The following is a 20,158-nucleotide window of genomic DNA, read 5'->3' as shown; positions in this document are numbered from 1 at the left end:
AATGAATTGACTTGATTTCTAAGTATTTGTCGTGATATTTACTCTGTCTAGTTCTTCATGAAAAAATACTGTTTTAAATGTTTATGTTATGTGAATTCATCAAGTTTAATTATACATTTACTTTTTCAGCTTTCTGTCCTTGTAATTTTTTCATAAGGCTTTTAAACAAATGGTGACAAAGGGATTTCAGAAAGGTATAATGTATGCATGTAGTGTGTTGGTAAACTAACTACAACAGTAAGATTATTGCTTACATAACGGACAGATTATCAAATAATAATCAGAACAAACATGACTCAGTCTTCATGATAAAAGCTTTTATACATAACATACAGTCACAGATTTCCAGTTGTGTTGAAAAGCTTACAAATGTCCCTCGACGTCATGTACATAACCAATATAATACACTCAACTGTGTAAAAAAAACAAGACATAAAATACAAAACAATCAAGGCAAGTATGGTTTTATAAGTAGAACTGAAACCCTGCTTGTGTTACTGTGAATAAATTCACATATTCAGCATCCAGAATATATATAAAGTAGTTAATGTGAAACATAATGAGTCTTAGAAGTACAACAGTCAGCCTTTACAACATCTAACAAACAAATTGTTCATAAATTGACAGGCACTCAAATTCAGTGAAGTTGTTTATCTCAAAATAGCATCACTGATGTACATCCAGGAGGACAACTGAGCAGGCTGAGGCATCGCCAAGTGGCTCTCCACCATGGTGACCTGGAAGAGGGCAGGCCACACAAGATAATTAGCAGTAAAACAGAAAAAGATCAGAGTGATGAGGCATCAAATTTTACAGAAATACAGATATAATTAATCAATTATAATATAATTAATGTTAAAAGGGTAGGTGTAATAAGCTAAGGCTTCAGCCTACACCATTTCGGTCCTCTTTGTTTATTTGTTTTTGTTTGTTTGTTTGTTTGTTTGTTTGTTTGTTTTTCTGAAGCTAGAAAGCATTAAGTTAATTATTTAATTCCTAAATTACTAAACTAAACTAAACTGAATCTTGTCGTGGAGACGTCAACTCCTCACAGTTGTTTAAAAACCCCGTAATTTCCCCATGAGAGGCCTCATACCGATGAAATGATCCTCACTGGTATCCACAACCCTGATCAGAGTTCCGAGTTGCTTTTTGTATAGACGATCTTTGCACTGAAGGAAAAACGCCATTGGCCAATGAGGCTCCTCCTGGGCGTGGACTTCCGGCAGGCTCGTGCGGTCTCGGCGCAGAGTGGGCGTTGAACCCGTCTTCCTCCCCGCTCATACATGACTTCACGACCGACGCTCACAACCAGTTGGCCAACTCGAAAATCGTGAAAATTACTCAGTCGAAGATGACGGAGAGCTCAGCGAACAAGCTGCTGAACGGAGACGCCTGTCACCGGACGTCAAACGGCAGAAAGTCGAGTAAAAATGGCTTCGTGAAGAACCACTGCTTGTTCCAACAGCCACAGAAGTACCGTCGCCCCCGGGAGAGGAAGGTAAAGGCCCAACCGTCAACCGCTCCGACATGGGAGGACCGTAAACAAGCCGTGCTGTGTTTGGTGTCTGTGTGTGGGCGAGCACTTTCACAAAAATAACGCTGGTTAGCTCACGTCGCGTACACTTCTTGTTTCCGTGTCATGTATTGCGGCTATACATTATTTATTTTTTTGTAGTTTTGGTGTATTTGAAGGCACCACGGAAAGTGTGCACCGGCTCTGTGACAGCAGCTTCGGCGTTACATCACTTCACAAGTCGGCAGTGTTTACACGAACACTGCCGGTAATTTAATTAACGCTAATTTTGATTTAACTAACTTACACGTCGGCCTCAAAGCGTTTACAATCCAAGCTAGCGGAGCGGGGGTTTTTGTCCCAATGCGACATATTTCAAGCTAGCTGTTGACATTTTGCTGCCCCGGAATTTCATTTACAACTTCTAATCTCTCGGCTCCCAAAGTACGTCACGTTTTCAACAGTATTGTTCTTAAAAAACGCAACATGTAGCTCGTAACCTGTGTTGATATGGAAACTTCTTGTTTTTGCAGTTTGAACTTCTTGTTTAAGTCGAAGCTTACCTGCTACCTGATCAGGGTGGATTGTAGTGGTGGACTTTTGTTGAAACCTTACACCCTGTTGTTTCTGTGAGTGTGTGGTGAAGATAGACCGGTCTCTGTTTACACAGACCACGGCCCTGTTGTGTTGTTAGCAGAGAAGCTGTCTGTGTGTGTCTGTCTGTGTGTGTGTGAGTCTCCTGGGAGAGGAGGGCAGGCCTGCTTCTACATGACACTTCAGCGGGAGAGGAATGTCTCCAGGCTGGGAAGGGTGTGGTCCATCCTAGGGTGGAATGAATAACACAGAAACTCAGGAGTTTGTGTGTTTGTGTGTGTGAAGTGGTGGAGGTGGGGCACACACACACTCACACACACACTCACACCGTTTGTTTTTGTTTTATTTGTTTGGGTCCAACACAGAAGAGAGATCTGTAGTGAGAGAAATGCATTGCAGCTCTTCTATTTGACGAGATCAGACTCCAGACTTCAACAGCTCAAAGTTGCTGATTTCAACGTAACTGTGGATTTACACAATTAGATCCAGATGCTATGGCTGTCATACCAGCAACATCCACGATATGCATATAATGTCTTCATCCTGCCTGATTTAAGGCACAGCTGCAGGTCATATCACTGCTGGCAATGTCACAAGTATTTGGAGTCACAAGACAAATTAAAAGGAACTCACTTTTTCACCATGACTTTTGTATCTCTTAGATAACTAGACCGGTGTGTTTATAATTTGTTGCCAGTGATGTGAAACAGTGTGATTGTGAATGATTGTGTGAACAATGCTTCAAGGTTAGTGATAATCAGGATTGTAAATGAGGCGTCACGTCATGCTTTTGTGACATGAGCTCTGCAGGTTCTTGATAAGGCGACTAAAACTGCAGTTATTTCCTCCTAGACTCGTGTTTCCAAGAGAAACCAGGGTGCGTACGAACTCTGTGGCTGTGACCTTCAGTGTCTCTTAAATCAGCGGGTCAACATGTTAACTGGTCTATTAACTCCTCACAGGACAAGTAACAGTATTTTGACCATTTTACAATAACCTTGGCACTCAATCACAGAGCAGTGACGTAGAGTGTGTCTTCCTGGGTCTGGGCCAACAGCTAGAAAATTGATTTTTCCATATCAAGCTAGCTGTAATCACGACTCTATGCGGAGAATGTAGGAATAAATGATTTTACTAACAGCTTTCTGTTCAGATGGTAGCGTCAATAAGTAAATAAGCAGAGAGAGGACTCACTTATTTACTCTGTTTCAGGCCTAATGTGAAACTAACGCCGTGTGCAAGCTCTTCTTATTCTGTTCACACTGTAATATGATCATTATCTGTTGAGCTGTAGAGCAAGCATGACGTGAAAGAGCAGATTTCCAGTTTGTCGGAAGGATGGTCTTCTTGGAACACTTGCCGTGCTGTCCGGCTATAAACGAATGAAACAGGTCCGCCTCTTCCCAGTCCCAGTCTGTCCACAGGTATAAAAGATTAATCAGGTGTGACGTCAGTTGGTCAAACTGTATTTAGCAGCCGTGGTTGGAGTCTCTTTGAGCGGTGTACTGGGATGTGAATGTGTTTTTGTGCACGCTGCTTGAGACAGTTGACGAACCGTGGTTTTATGGTTACCTGGTCTTTCAATGCATTTATTTGGTACTTGGAAGAAAGAGACCTGTCTGACCGGCTTTGACACACACACACACACACACACACACACACACACACACTCACAGTGCAGTGCTCTCCTGTTCCCTGCCTCAGAGGTATTTCTTGGAGAAGCATGACTGGTCACATGAGGCATGGTTGCTAAGCTCCGGGCCCTGAGCCTGTAATAAGTGACCGCCTTCATTGGTTTAATGTTGTTTCGTAGACAGCCAGTCCACAGTCCACAAAATGCAGCGGTGCTAGTTTTTTTTTTTTTTTGTGGGATTCTCTCCAAAGTGTGACCACATTTATATAGTCCCATAACCCAAGATCAATATTGCTATTCATAAAACTCAATGAATTAGAACCCTGGATTGATGGCCATATTACCGCTCACTGGTCCATGGAGGCCCGGGAATGGTTAGGTTTCCATGAATTGACTTGCTTATTGTAGCCTTTATTAGGTTGTACCTCTCTTTCCAAGAAAAACACAATTTGAACAAATGAGCCCTGCTGTCGTCTAGTCTGAGCCCAGTTTATACTGGCTTGGTCTGGTCTGCTTTATGTCACAATTTATTGAGCTGCCTAGTGTGGCAGACTAATGAGTAAACAGACTTGAAGCATAGATAAACCATGACATTTTAAAGGAAAACCACCCGCTCAAGCTTTTTCTTTCAGCATAACATGATGTGAGTTAGTGAAGATTATCACCATAAATCTGTGCCTTGGGAGCTCGATTTGTTTGTTTAAAAAAAAAAAAAAAAGTCTTTGCTTTCACTATGTCGATTGAAACTGACATTCTTGTACATTATTGTCCCCCAGAACCAAAATGTCACTCACAACCCCAGCCTGTACAAGAAGCCGTTTGTGGAATCATTTGAGGAGACTCCTCTTCTGGTGGCCGTGCTCACCTACATGGGCTACGGCATCCTCACCATCTTTGGCTACCTGCGAGACTTCCTTCGCCACTGGAACATCGAGAAGTGCCATGTGGCTCGGGAGAGAGAGGAGCAGAAGGTATAGTAGTATTAACGTGCAGACCCTTTTCAAAATTAGTAAAAAAAAAAAAGTTTATAGTTTTATTTTTAATCCTAGAAAAGATTAATGGTACAAGTCCCCTCCTGCTATGTCAGCTATCACACGTCTTTCACACTCTCTGTCACACCTTTTATTTTCTGGTTTAACAGTAATCATTGACTGTTTCCACCTGCCTGCCACAGAACAAAGATGGCTCCTTTGGAATGTAATGATTTGCTGAGACATGATATAAAGAAATCATCAACACTCTTCCCTTTCCCCTGCAGGATTTTGTCCCCCTCTACCAGGACTTTGAAAACTTTTACACCCGGAACTTGTACATGAGGATTCGAGACAACTGGAACCGACCCATCTGTAGCGTCCCCGGTGCTAAGATGGACCTGGTGGAGAGAGTTTCCCCTGACTACAATTGGACCTTCGAGTAAGTTGCTGTATTGTGGCAAAGGTTGTGAGCGCTTGTTGTCCCTTGTACTTAAGGCTGATTTTTTTCTATGCCTCTGCTTCTCACCTCATCAGGAAGTTTATTGATTTACACTTTTAGTCACTGACCTTGCGTTGCTGATAATAAGAGTGACGTCAGCCATGATTCAGATGGTTATGTTGAAATTGCTAGTATCTATCTAGTATCACATGGCACAGAACAGAAACACAAACACAGAGCAGCCATAAACACAAAGGAAATGGAAAACGCCTTACATCACTGATCCCAAAACTGCTTGATTTCTGTGATATTTTAAGACATAGATATATTGTGATATATAAAATCACTTCTATTGGTGTTGGCTTTTGTAGAACAGCTCAAACAAATGGGGACAGTGGTTTATTATCTCTGAAGGCAAATTTCTCTGATAAAGGTGAAGGTTGTTTCATATTTTCCTACTTATCTCACTGGTATGTAGAGTATAATATGCTCCATTCCAGCTGAATTCCCATGGGACAATAAACTATTGTATATTATCACGGCACATGATAACTGGGCCAGTTAATGGATAACATTGAGCATGAAATGGTCGCTGGGCAACCAGGGTAGACAGGCGCACGTGTTGAAGATAATTATTGCTATCAACCCAGACTCAGGGTAGTAATGTGACTCTGACGTCCCTCTCAGGCACACAGGCAAAGTGGTGAAGGACGTCATCAACATGGGCTCATACAACTACCTCGGCTTTGCTGAGAACGTCGGGGCTTGTGCCGACGCTGCAATTGAATCCACAAAGAAGTATGGAGTGGGAGTGGGCAGCACTCGCTGTGAGCTTGGTAAGGGTCCAAAAAGTTATTCTGAACATGAGGAATGTTTTTTAAAAGCTGTCATGAGTTGTCATCATGTGAGAGTGTTTTTATTATAAAATGGAGTTCATGATGAAATGGATGTTATTTCACAATATGATAACCATCTCAGAGAATATCTTGGTTTCATGGTTATTGGTATTACACATTTATTATAATTATAAGTGTCAGTTACAATGACCCTTAATGGAATAAAAAATGAAGTTAGTTTTGGTTGAAAAAACTCTTATTAAATCAAAAAATACAGTTTCATGTCTGTGAGGACTGCAACTGTTACACCATGGCAGGCTGCAACCCTAGCTGGTACTTCAACGACTGCTCCCTCTATTGTTTGTCACCCTTTCAGCAAACAACAGAGTGGTTTCAGCGGTTCTGAAGAACTGAAAGACTGTGTGAGAGTGTGAAATATGGTGATGCATTCTGAAAGCTTTGAGGTTCTTAGCACCTAGCATGCTGCAGCCCCCTTTTGAGCTGGGCAGCGAGAGTGCATTTCATTCTTAATCAAATATTTGTACTCAAGCCTGCCTTTGCTGAGGCTTTGCAGCACATGGTGTGTTACTGCCACCTGTTGATTAGTGGAACAGTGTGACTCCATTGTTATTACTGTGTATCACATCACCTGCATGCATTCATGCGTACGTGCTTGTGCATCCTCTTGCGCAAGATACACAAAAAAGGACCAGCTCATTTAAAAGGAACCCAGTAGTGCTTCTGCAAAAGGTTAAAAAAAACCTACTGTACAGGCTTCACTGTTCGTAGAACACGTATAAGAAAACAATTATGACTTTTCTCCCATGAGACAACTTTAAAAAGTTTCAGTGCACTGATGGGGAATTTGTAGTTAAACTGAGATGATGCCGTTTCCAGGGAACCTGGACATCCACGAGGAGATGGAGCAGTTGGTTGCCAGGTTCTTGGGTGTTGAGTCATCAATGGCTTTTGGCATGGGCTTCGCGACCAACTCCATGAACATTCCTGCTCTCACTGGGAAGGTATGGAATTTTATTCACTTCCTTTGTTTGTTTAGATCATTGTACTCCTCTTGATTTGATTAATTAATTTTTCCCCCCTTGTGTTTTTACAGTTACAGTACTCCCTGTATCCACACTCTAATTGTATCCGTAAGTGAGTGCCAATAATAGTTTTACTGTTAAGGAAAATACTGTTTCCTGGCCAAAGTGAAAACAAGCAACCTTTTTTCAGATATATAGCCAAGCTTGAAGAGATCAGACTGTTCCACAACACACTAGTTTCCGGCCAAAGCATTGAAAACATTTTGACAAGTACGACCCACTGTTGTTCTAACCCCAGCTAATCACACGAACCTGCCCGCACTCGCGTCCCCACTTGCTCTTTTCTTTCCTTACCAATGTCGCTTTAACAGGAAGTAGATATCTGAGCTGACAGGCATGTGCACCTTGGGAGTCAAGTTAAACGTTTCCTCATAACCACATGAGTGAAAAACAGATATGCAGAAGGGCAGGAAAGTTAGAGCGTGACCATAAAGATTTGAGTCATTGTGCTCATACAGTAAATTCTTAACTGTCACTTTATGTTAGCTCACATGGTATAATTGTGTGTTGTGTAACAAGGACATCTATTCATTGATGGGAGAGAGGTGTGACCAGTCTGACTGTTTGGGTGTGTTGACTTTAACAGGATACGGTGTCCGCAATACTTACAGTAATGAGTAAAACTTTCCCATCGTGGAAATATATTTTTTCTTTAAAACTCTTTCTATAAGAATTTCACACTTTGATTAATAAAAAAAAAAATCATACTTTTTTTATTTGGGATCATTATTTCCCAGTTTATTAAAAATAATAAGTGGACATGATGATGATTTTCTTACTTTTCTAAGGGCAGAAACAATATATGTTCATAACTGTGATAGTAAATTCATTCATGGCAACAGATATACTGAACAGCGTAACCCGAGCAAGCCTGGATCATGGGTTATATGTCAGGAGACTTTGGGTCAGTCTTCGACAAAAAGCAAAGTCATTGCTCAACACTATAAAACTTCAGCATGTGAAATCCCGGGGTATTACAATTACGCAAGCAGAGCTTTAAAGAGGATTGAAGAGTGTTTGACTTTTCTGGCTAATTGGGGATTGCTACTGTCCTGATGTAAAAGCTGAAATTACCAGTTAATAAAATCAAAACTGCGACATGAATAATTTCCTTTTTTTTTTTCTTCTTCTTCTTCTTTTAGGGTTGTCTTATTCTGAGTGATGAGCTGAATCACGCTTCACTGGTGCTGGGTGCCCGCCTGTCTGCATCCACAATCCGGGTCTTCAAACACAACAGTGGGTGACCTCCAATAATGAGCAACCATACCTAACAGTTAGATAGACCTGTCAGTTAAAGGGACAGTTCACCCTAAAAATCATAAATACATATTGTTTTTACCTCACAAGCTATTTATCCAACTAGATGGTTTGGTGTGAGCTGCTGAGTTTTGAAAGCGTGCATCTGCTCATGGACAAGAAGCTTGTGTCTGTGACAGAGTGGGATGTAAACATTACTGGCGTCCTCCTCGGCTGATAGCTCAGTGGTGCTGCATGATTATTTAGGCGCGGTGGTGGCGGGTGTAATTCAGTAGAAAGAAAATAATTCCTCCATGAAACTGCTCACAGCATGGTCCATTGGTCATGATTTCCTAAAAGAGACATTGTTGTTGAGTATAATATATTGTTGCTTAGAGCGCCACTAGCCAAGTGCCATCTAGTGGCATTATATATTCGAGAGAAGGCAGACATCTCTATGATCGATATCTCCAAAACTTGGAAAATTGCACCAAAAAAATCTAGATTGATATGTAGCACTACAAGTATGAGGAAAAATATGTATTTCTGATTTTTGTCCTAAACCGTCCCTCTAATAGTACACCCAAGGCATGCAGTAACACAGAGCACATGGGATTAAAGGTGCTTAAATGCATCTTTCAACATGATGAAACAGGAATTAGCTTTAATCTGCCTCACCTGACAGGGTAGAAAATACATGTAACATGGGTGTGTTACAGCAGGTTGCTTCGCTCAATGCAAATTTGTCTTCATGACACGTGTTCACTCACTTTACTTCTACAGTTCAACATGACATGTACTTGTGTACCACTTTGTCTCTTATTAACTATATAGAATCACACAGTAGTGGGTTTGGTGTCATTTTTTTATTCTGGGTGAGCACACACTGACACTCCTGACCTACACAAAGCAGCTCTCAATGGTTGAAAGGGTTGTGAACACAAAATATTAACACAGTAATTTTAAAAAAGCTCTCGTATTTCTTTAGGCTCTGCAGACAACTAAAGTCTTTTCTCTGTATCATAGACATGCAAAGCCTGGAGAAGCTGCTGAGAGATGCCATTGTACATGGGCAGCCAAGAACCCACCGTCCCTGGAAGAAAATTCTCATCGTGGTGGAGGGCATATACAGGTAAACACAGTAATCTGTCTTCCTCCCACACACAAACATATTCTGAGCTACATACTCGAGCTTTTCTGTTTCTATTGTCATTTCGCTGGAAGCATTTTTATGCTGTATCACATTACACACACATTGTTTGCTACCAATTATTTGACACGCACAGTTTTCTGGGCAAGTGACTCATTAATGTTGACCAAGCTAGACTGGGAGAGCATTTGTCCCTTTATGTGTACACTTGAGAAAAATCATGAAACCACTTTGGAACAGATGTTAATGTATAGTCTGTAACAGTAGTAGAACTGTGACCTTGTGGTGTCACAATTAGAGGTGTGGAAATTTCTCGATTTTCGACGTGGAAGATTCTGCAGCGATGCAGAGACCAAGCATTATCGAGACGGAGGGTGACAGAGATCATCTGCGAGTGATACTAAAAACTTGCAGAGTATTTTTTAAAACAGACATGTTGGGGCACATGTCGGATTTTATGAATTTGCTGGGAAGCACTAACTGGATGCGACCAACACTGAGCGTGACTTCTACCTCACAGCAATTACTAATCACGTTAGCCACTTAGACCTGAAGCTAACGTCTGCAGCCAAAACTATTAACTGTTCGACAAACCCAGCTAATCAGCCAAGATCTGAGGAGGTGCTGTCAACTTTGCCATCCAACTCTGAGAGAGTTGTGTGCAGCAGAGTCAATAAATGCCTTATTTTGAAGCTGCTACGTGAAAACAATATGATTGTAGATTACAGAACGTGTAAGACACTGCAGATGGATAAATGTTTTGTTTTTGCAGTGTTTATGTATTGAGAAGATGCAGCAAACTCATTTGCAGTAAAACGATGAAGCTCTTTTGACAAGACAAGTTAAGCAACGTCTCAGCAGATTAGTGCAATGTAGGAACATTTTCTGCTTAACGATTTACTAAACACACTGTACAAAGACATTTTTTGATTGGACTAATTGTGAATTCTGATTTCACTTCAAACAGTTTCTCAGCCATGATGGCAACACTCCCTTACACTTTGTTTAAATATAGAGATAATCTACCCACTTTCCTCTAAGCATAATGTATTCCTTGTTCTTTGAAGTGTACTTTGTATAAAGCTAATCAATCCTGTTGATCAATATAGTTCTCAGAGAAACTGCTCACACAGTGTCCTGTACTGATGCCATGTTAATGGAGTTTCCTTTCCACTGGGACTGCTAGAATAGTTTGTGCGTACAGATATAACCGCCTACACATACACAACTAATCAAAGGTTGTCTATACGGTCAATTGCTCACATGTTCAGTCAATTACACCACAGCTTGCTGAAGTTGCTGCATTCTCCATTACAGAGCTTTTGCAAGAATATTGATTAGGGAGCAAGAAGGCTCATTACATTCAAATAAACTGTTTATTTATTAGGTCTGAGCATGTCTTTACTATAAGTGAGTCGTTGGACTACTCTGACCTTATTGATTTTAACATCATGTTCTTCTCCTGAAGTATGGAGGGGTCCATCGTGCGTCTGCCAGAGGTCATTGCTCTGAAGAAGCGCTACAAGGCGTATCTGTACCTGGATGAGGCCCACAGTATCGGGGCCCTGGGGCCTAACGGCAGAGGAGTGGTTGACTACTTTGGCCTGGATCCCAAAGATGTCGACATCATGATGGGAACATTCACAAAGAGCTTCGGTGCTGCTGGAGGATATATCGGAGGCAAAAAGGTGGGTGAAGCTTGGAATGTGAAGCCTTCTTCGGTGTAAGGGAAATAATGAAGCATGCTGGTTACAGTAGCTGCAGCTCTTAGACATCCTCTTTAGGGACCTGAACAATGTCCCAACTGCTGAGACCCAAGACGTTGTGCGTCATTCCGTTTTGGTGTTGGGCAACACTGTTTACCAGAAATGGGAAATTTTGCTTCCTGTTATTCCAGAAAGGACTGGATTGAGTGTTAGCTCTCACTTTAAGTCAGAGCAGAGCTGCAGACACATGTACAAATACAGAGCAAGTGAGATCATACAGTCACAAGATAGAACTACAGCTTTAGCAACACCTGAAAACAGGAATAACTGGCTGAAACACCAGAGCACACATTTTCCACACTGTGAAATATTGGACAGTTATCATACCCACAGTGACCAGACGGGGGCGCATTTGCTGAAATAAGGTTTCCCTTAAAATCAGGAAACCTTCCATCTAAACCTTCAAGTTGGTTCATTTTTCATATTTGAATATGAAAGCTGCTTATGGAACCAATTACAATTAAAGACATAACTGAGATGTGGACTCCAGTCACTGTTATGATGACAGAAAATATATGACTTCAGACTCGACTTGGACTTTGAAAGACTCGTGACTTGACTTGAGACATGATAACCCTAATAACTTGTCGTGTGTTCAGTTTTCAGTTTAGTTTAGTCAGTCTGGCTGTCAGAATTTCACTGGAATTAAAAAAAGTAATGTAGAAGGAAATATCTTTTGATTTTGTTTGATTACATTTTTTTTCCACAGAATATTAATAATTATAATACAAGTTCAATTCATTGTCATACTTTTTGAACATGTTCGATACATTGGCCAACAATATCATTATCAGACAGGTACTAATACCTTATTTTTCTCTATTATAAAGACCTAATACTGCTTGACTTTGGACTTTGGCAATTTTGTTCTATGTTGGCACACTAAACAATGAAATGCATTGTCATTAAAGAATAAAAGCAACTTCGATGTAATTTCTCTATCAGGAGCTGATCGACTACCTGCGCAACCACTCTCACAGTGCCCTGTACGCCACCTCCATGTCTCCTCCTGTGGCCCAGCAGATCATCACCTCGATGAAGATCATCATGGGAGAGGATGGGACCACGCTGGGTAGGTGTCAGAACATGAAACTGATCTCTTAAAAGTGCATCTCTGTGTGTAGTGAGAAGAGAGAGCACTCTTTAAAAAGGCAGCTTTATTACTATACTGTCTCAAAGATGGCAGCGCGATGGGCATCTTTTATAATTAGGTATGTAGAGTATTTTGTGTGGACAAGATACAACCAGCAAGTAGGAATGTAAATTCAACATTTGGCCAATGAAGCATGTTTAGAGTTTGGTGGAATGAAGCTCTTTTCTTGCAAATGTTTGTCCTTGTGGTTGCTGCCATTCTGAAATGTCTGACCTTCCATCAGTAACCACAAGATGGCAGTAAAAGCCTGTAGCTCAGATTGAATTCAGTCCTGCAAGCCTGAGGTCTGCATCAGCTGACTGGTTGACAGAAATTTGCTGTCTTTCAGTTCACATGCGCTTTCCCAACTTTTGTACTTTGGCTTATCCTACTGATTGTGCTTTGTTTACAGTGGAAATGTTTAAATCCCAGCCAAGTGAAAAAGCTGATTATCTATGGCCAACTGGCAATTATTTACCAGTAACTAGAGGTGTGTTCGACAGCCTTATCAAACTGTATGGCATGTGTAAACCCATCGGAGATATAATGTAAATGCTGCAGGGGTCCATGCCCTTCACACAATTTACATTCACACCAAGTCTCATGTTGCTACAAACTTAGATGCAAATGACAGAAACTGTAATTTCCTGTGCTACAATATCACATGATCTTATTGTTCAAGATGAATGTAGGGGTGTCGCGATAAACTGTTACTGATGATTAACAATAACACGTATGATAATATCGTGTGAATAATCCGGCGCAGATGTTAGGCCTTGTTAATCTTTTGTGTAACAGTTCATCTGGTTGCCTTGTCTCTATTTATTAGGTGTGCGGTATGTTCTTTTTGTACACTTTGGGCGTTAAGATAAATCCTGCGGTTTGATTGTGTCTCCTCGGCATTTTTGAGAATCTCTCTGTAGTCCTGTGTGTGCGTTTTTAAAAACTGATGGGTGGACAGTCGCCTTCCTCTGTCCGACTGAGCCCCGGCTGATGGAAGGTCTTGAAGTGGTGGTATGCTGACACTTCTACCCTCTCGCTTTATGGCTTTCAGATGTGTGTTTCTTTGTGTATGTGTGCTTCTTTGCCTTCACGCTGGGTACAAAGCAGCATGGTGCTCAGGGCCAGAGATCTTAGCAGATCAAACTCTGCTGGACTCATCTCCTACACACACAAACAGATCACTAAGTCTTGTTTTTCTTGCAGGGCGGAACCCCTTTAGTCTTTACAGGGCCTGATTGATGCTGCCTCCCCTAAAATGCTGATATAAGATCGGGTTACCTTGCTCCCCAGTCGTTCAATCATTAGGTATGGGAGTAAACACCTGGAGCAACCTTTCATAGTGTGACTGCTGCACATCAGCACTTCTCCAAACCATTCCCGGTATAGAAGGCCGGGCTGGCTGACCTTCCAACATAACCCAGTTTTGCTAGAAGACTAACAATGGCAGTGTGATTGGTTGCAGCCCTGTCACTGTTTGAAATTCAGGCCTTTGAACACTCAGACACTGACACAAAGTCGTAGTGACAGTTGAGCTGCCTGCTAACAGTTTGTTGCAGCGCTCAAGTCGCTCAGGACGGCTGCTCATGGTTCCCGGCATAGGCCCGCATCAAAACGGACATTTGTTGTTTGAAGCTCACATCAATCAAATATGTGGATGGGAAATAACGGCGCTAGACGAGCAAAGCTTTCTTCAATATGAAAAGAATGCTAAAGCGAAATGTCTGAATATAATATGCTACTGTTTTTTTTCTGTTTTATCACTCAGCACTGAGAATAGATTTGGATTCCTTGACTGTGGAAAAAAAACGTCTGGATAAATATAATGTCAGACTTTGTTGTGTCTCGGGGTGCTTTGAAGCCCGGGTGTTTCTGCTCTGTTTTTCAGCACAGTCAGGCAGATGTGAGTGTTGCTGTCGGCGCTTTGTGCCATATGGTTATTTGTTTGGTTAGATGCTATCTCTGGAGGCCCGGCCCGAGGACTCAGTGAGTGAATACATAGTGCGCATCAGACTGACACGAGAGGATTGATGCCTGTTTAGTATCTTTGACCTTGACTTTAAAGACTCCTGCTTGTCTTCAAAGGAAAGTGATGTAGTGCTGTAGGACATGATAAAAAAAACATGGCGTTTTGTGATGACTTTTACACTCCTGTGGATTTTTTGTTGTTTTTTTGGTTGACATTGTGGTTTGTCTGTTAAATGATTGCCCGTCTTCATGTCATTCATAGGACGGTCAGTAGACTACATTTACATAGCGGGCATTTTGCTTTGAGGTCATGCTCCGGGTGGGAAGCTGGTATCAAAAGATAATGATGTATCGAGGGAATCTGACAAATGGTTATCACTTTACAGCTTGTGAAAAGACAATGGATAGTGAAATGGCTACAGCTCAACAATGTTAACGTTGGCTAACGTTAGATAAATTAGTTCAAGATGGGTGTTGACGATTGAGAATCATTTTAAAGCTTTCCTAGCATATCATGTTGTGGTTCAACGCTAACATGCTAATGGGTTATCAGATATATAGTTTTACCTTAATATATGGCCCGACATCCCTCTGAAGAGTTTTTTGGGTTTTCTGTTGTCTTCTCACTTCTCAGTAGAAGCTGTGAACTGATAATGGTTTTTCAGTTTTCCTACATTTACACGACCTGCAACTTGGAACACAGCAGTACGACATCTGAGCGTCCCACCCTGAGTGTGTGACGTCAAAGGAAAATGGCCGCTGTGTCAATATGTTCTATTATCAGGGGATATGATTGGTTGTTTATGAGCCAGAACTTTTTGTTGTATGCTATCATTTCATTTTGCAAACTACTGAACTTTATATTGAACATTTTTTCTTATTGCTATTGATGAAGTGTCTATCACCGATACATATCACCATCCTTTTTTCTCCCGGGCCGAGCTTGTGCTGTCAGATATTCATGCATCTACAGTCTTCTGTTTCTTAACTTGGACTCTGCACAGAAGCTGATAAAACAGTTTAATGTGGCTTACAAGCATTAATAATAAATAAAAAATAGTGTTGCCGGACCTTCCAACCCCCACATGTGTTTTCACTTATTGTGCCTGATTAGATCTCTGCACAGGTTGCCCGGTACTGTGGGTGGTCACCAGACTCCATGTACTAATTACAGGAATGATAAAGGTGTAAGTTGTGTGCCAGGATGCAGCGGGAGAGAGAGGAAATTGCTGATCAATACCAGTCTGTGCAGCGACTCACAGAGCTGATGAAAGGAGGGCTAACTAGGCAAATTAAGTGAAAACACCTGTGTGGGTGCTCCACGGGTGGGAAGGGACTTTCATCGTTGAAGCTAAGAGATGCAAACTTGCCGATACTCGTTATCAAGGTTTTCAAATCGCAACAGAACGTTAGTTGGCAGCATTACACAGTCATTCATGGTTATGAGCTCCTATTACACTGAAGAATGGTGGGGATACTACCAAAAGAAACAAACTGTTAAGTATAAGTGATTTAACCGTTGTCCATCCAAATTCGCTTTGAGTAGCAGAAATAAGTTTAATGCCCACATCTTGAAATATCCCTCTGTTTATCTGCCCTTTCCAGGTGCCGATCGCCTCAGACAGCTGTCGGAGAACACCACCTACTTCCGCAGAAAACTCCGCGAAATGGGCTTCATCATCTACGGCAACGATGACTCACCCGTCGTACCCATGATGCTCTACATGCCTGCCAAAATTGGGTGTGTTCTTCCCCTCCATTTCATATTTTTTTTGGGTATTTTAATGCTTTAAACATCAAGGTTATTTAAGATGACTAATCAGAAGATTCTCCCAAATGATTTGGCATTTTGAAAATACACAAAGGCTCTAATTTAAATAACTTCACTTACGGTTGTCCCTTCTCCAAATAGAAAATGACTTGATGTGTGGAGAGCTGTTTATGATTTAACTTTCACACATTAAAGAGAGCACCATCTAAGATGTGGTGCCGGTGGTGGAGACATCAAATCATCAGTTACTGTAGATTTGCCCCATGTCTAAATGTCGCCGTTGCTTTTTTCAGGGCATTCGGTCGGGAGATGTTAAAGAGAAACATCGGCACAGTGGTCGTCGGCTTCCCAGCAACACCCATCATCGAGTCGAGGGCGCGTTTCTGCGTTTCGGCCGCCCATACCAGAGAGATGCTTGACACAGTAAGTTGTCGTCCAATCACCGTCTGAAATACAAAATACAAGAAAGATGAATCATATATGAGACAATATATCGTCCTTTATAGATTTTTGGATGACGCTTTATCGTGATAGGGCATAAGAGTTGTCTTTTCCTGGTTTTATGTAGTCATTATACCCACATTACTTAAATAGATTTTGAAATATTGCAGATATATATCGTATACTTCGATACAGTCTAAAAATACTGCACTATTTTAAGGTCGTATATCCTAGCCCTATGTAAAGCTACCCTCCTCACTCTTCCTCTTGATGTGGGAATAAAACGACTTTTAAATTAGCATGAAATATGGAACACACTGTGGTTATTTTTGTCAAAACATCAGCACAAACTGAAAAAATGCCTCTAGGAATATTTGCATTTGCTCCACAGTTATCTCCTAAACGTATCAGTATTTGGGGAGTTTAGTAAAATAGTTTTAAGGATAATCTGGACTGTTTTCATTGAATGCTGCCACTTCAGATATGCCATTTTATCATCTAAGATGTAAGGAGAAAGGAGAAAGTCTTCTTCACCACTGGACCCAGTTCAAGGGATGTTGTTACAGGACAGATGTATATTTCTGAAGACTTAATTTTATCCTCAACATGATATAAGAGTTACCTAACACTCCATCAGCTTTTTTCAGCTGTTGTGTGTGTGTGTGTGTGTGAGAGAGAGAGTGAGCCTGTTGAATAATAAAGGCACCCAATACGTCCTTTTATTATGAAGGAACTTGGAAGGCCAAAGCTGTCTCCAAGCATTACAGCGTGGCTCAGACGGAGACTTTTATTTGAGCTGCTCTGTCTCTCCAAAGACACTTCATTCATCTTACTGAGGAGCATGTCAACACCATTCGTAATAGTCCATTTAAAGGGCATCAGCCTGCCTTTGTAGAGCGCTCCGAGGAGCCGCTTTTTCCGTCTTTGGAAAAGCCAGCCCCTCGCTATTTCACAAACCATGGAATCAGAAAAAAAAAAAAAAAAAAAAAAAAGGTCAGGAGGAAGGTAAATTGTTTCCAGGTGCCCGGCAGTGTTGCAATGCTGATACAGTCTCTCGTGGAAAGAAGTGGAGGAGTTTGTGTTCAGTTGTGGTTTGCGCAGGGAGCCCTCTGTCATGTTTAGTGCTTGAAAATCCATGTGTGATTAAACCTTATCACTGCATTTATCACCTACAGAAGCAGTCCTCTTTTAAATTGTGCTGTGTGTTGTTTTTTTTTAATTGTGTGGTTTGTCTGTCTTGGTATCTTCACTTAATCGTGATCGACATAAATAACGTCTGTCTGGATTCACACTGATGGCGTTCTCCCTGTTCTTTTGCCAGGCGTTGGAGGCCATCAGTGAAGTGGGCGACCGGCTGCAGCTGAAGTACTCCAGACGTGAACAGCCTCTCCCCTCGCTCGGGTGGATGGCCGAGGAGAGCCTGCTTCAGGACTGAGCCACATCATCCAGTCCCCCCCCCCTCCCCACCTCCCAACTCAACTGCCCCTTACTTACTTTACCTTTTCTTTTCTTTGTCCCTCACTTTCCTCTGAGCCAGTCTCTTTACCCCACTTCGCCATGGACTCACCAGAACCAAGAGTCCTTCACCTGTTTGGAAACACCTGCACACTAGCGTCACTCATTAGCAGTGTGCAGGCTGTGACGAGTACATTTCACGCCTATAGCAGTGGAAGAACCAAAATCACCCCCTCAACTTTCTGGGCATGTCTGTTGTTACAAAGCAGTTCAGAGCCTTTCAGTTTGTCCTAACTTATTGCGACTGCATCGGTCTAACGTTGAGTCTTACCCCTGTGTGCACATCGAATGTGTGTCTTATTTGTGCAATAATAATAACAGTTCCTTTGTAATACAAACAACCATGAAGCAAAGTAGACCAATTTTTCGCCACGAGTTTCTACTCGTGCGCTCGGAGAGAAAAAAAAAATCTGATCGTAGCCGTTGCTATGACGAACAGAAGAGTAAAAAATTGTAAAATGTAAATATTATTTATCCCGAAGTTGGGCAGCATCCCAGCTGTCAAAGAGAGATACATTATTTCACAGGAGTAACATTAGCATGTTCGCTCCATATGTATTTATCTGATGGCTTTTTTTTCTAATCACTTCTACTTGAAAAGAGAGTATAGAATATTGGGTTCTTTCCCTAACCAAAGGATATATATATATATGTATAGATATGTTTTCTACATGTTCTCTTAAAATGCAAAGCAGATGTTCCAAAAGAAAACATTTAACAGGGAAAGAATCCCAGGGAGCAAGACTACGGAATATTTTTTACTGCTTATTTTCTAGAAATATTTTTCAGCCTTATTTACTGTTTACACCTGCACTCAAAAACTTGAGCCCAGTGTCTTTAACATTTCTGTAAACTAATGAGCTACATGTGTGATTTTCTTTTTTTTTTTTTTTTTTTTCTTCATTCTCACTCAAGTGCTTTCATGTGAATCAGCGTCGACACCGATCTCTGAGCACCCCGTGACACGCTGCAGCTAAAGATCTGTATGTATGACGATGCCCGCTTCCCACGCTCATCTGATATACAGACGGCGTTATTTATTATAAAAGTGTCTGTCATCTTTTCAGCTATCTTGTTTCTGTGAAAAAAAAAAAGTTAACTGTTATCTGAAAGGCAGCTTCAAAATGTGTCCCGGCAGAAGGTGTGCGTTTTTAACTGACTACTTACACGTCTTAACTTCAGTGCGAGCACTACTGACAGGCATTGTAAATGCACAGATGACGTAGTCACTGAAATGTGCAGGATTTTTGTGGATATGCTTCAAAATGTCATCTATTTTTTTTTTTTTTTTTTCATCATTTATCATCTGTGGTCATCTTCTTGAATGACATTCCATATCAAGCTGCTTTCAGTGTCAAGAGTTTGTTTTGTTTTTACTGTTTGTGTCTGTGTGAGGTCAAACAGGACACACATGCCACTGTCGAATATCCTGTTCATGTGTGTGTGTTTATGTCATATCACTTAATTGATGTGAATTTGGAGGCCGCGTCAGTGTAGCCCGTCAGAGAGCTGGCCGTTTGTCTGGCAATGTGACCATTCCTATAAATGTTCATCAAAGTGATTAAACTCAACTTTATAGACACTTCTGTCTGTGTTTTTGGCGTTTTCAGCACAGCGCGACAAACTTTCGGGCTCTCTTTTTAACTGTACATCCTTTAGACATTAACTGCATTGTGTTGTCTCTGAGTGAGTCATTCCAAATATTGTTTTTTTCTCACCAAAAAAAAAAAAAATGGCTTGATTAACAACTCCGCGATGCATTTGCTTTCAATAAAACATGATCTAAAAGGTGGAACGCATGACTATGATCTGGAATTGCACTCTTCAGAAAATGTGCCCCCGACATAAAACATTTTCTTTCTTGTCAAAGTTTCCTCTCAAGCTGTCTGCACCGTGCAGTACGCTCCGGCTCTCTACATTTCTGTCTATGGAGGCAAAAAATGTAATTGCAAACAGCAACATGTCTGTTTCTCTCAGCCAGGTTTCCCTCGCTGAAACTGAGGAATTAAAGTCAGGAGAGATAAAAAAAAAAAAAAAAAAGTGTTTGAGTTGCTTTGAGCTCTTTGAAGTAACGTGAGATGATT

At 41.2% G+C, this 20,158-nt stretch overlaps 1 protein-coding gene across 1 annotated transcript; it reads left to right on the top strand.

Moving 5' to 3' along the window:
• Nucleotides 1–1,233: 1,233 nt before the first annotated feature.
• On the top strand, nucleotides 1,234–19,656 carry sptlc2b (serine palmitoyltransferase, long chain base subunit 2b). Its single transcript, XM_073492545.1, has 12 exons — nucleotides 1,234–1,501; nucleotides 4,520–4,714; nucleotides 5,002–5,156; nucleotides 5,844–5,992; nucleotides 6,890–7,014; nucleotides 8,238–8,331; nucleotides 9,358–9,463; nucleotides 10,950–11,169; nucleotides 12,193–12,319; nucleotides 15,953–16,088; nucleotides 16,412–16,541; nucleotides 17,881–19,656. The coding sequence occupies exons 1-12, from the start codon at nucleotides 1,355–1,357 to the stop codon at nucleotides 17,992–17,994; spliced, it is 1,698 nt and encodes a 565-aa protein (XP_073348646.1). The 5' UTR covers nucleotides 1,234–1,354; the 3' UTR covers nucleotides 17,995–19,656.
• Nucleotides 19,657–20,158: the final 502 nt, after the last annotated feature.

This window comes from Pagrus major, chromosome 22 (assembly GCF_040436345.1).
Source record: "Pagrus major chromosome 22, Pma_NU_1.0".
In the NCBI taxonomy this organism is placed as follows: Eukaryota; Metazoa; Chordata; class Actinopteri; order Spariformes; family Sparidae; genus Pagrus; species Pagrus major.
Note: the sequence above shows the minus strand (reverse complement) of the source record. Positions and strands in the feature narration are given on the sequence as shown.

What these genes read in the sequence shown, in the direction of transcription:
- sptlc2b (XM_073492545.1), top strand. Translation starts at nt 1,355, where the DNA reads ATGACGGAGAGCTCAGCGAACAAGCTGCTGAACGGAGACGCCTGTCAC. An exon ending in GACTACAATTGGACCTTCGA is followed by an intron (nt 5,157 to 5,843) that starts GTAAGTTGCTGT and finishes CGTCCCTCTCAG; the next exon opens with GCACACAGGCAAAGTGGTGA. An exon ending in AGAGGATGGGACCACGCTGG is followed by an intron (nt 12,320 to 15,952) that starts GTAGGTGTCAGA and finishes TGCCCTTTCCAG; the next exon opens with GTGCCGATCGCCTCAGACAG.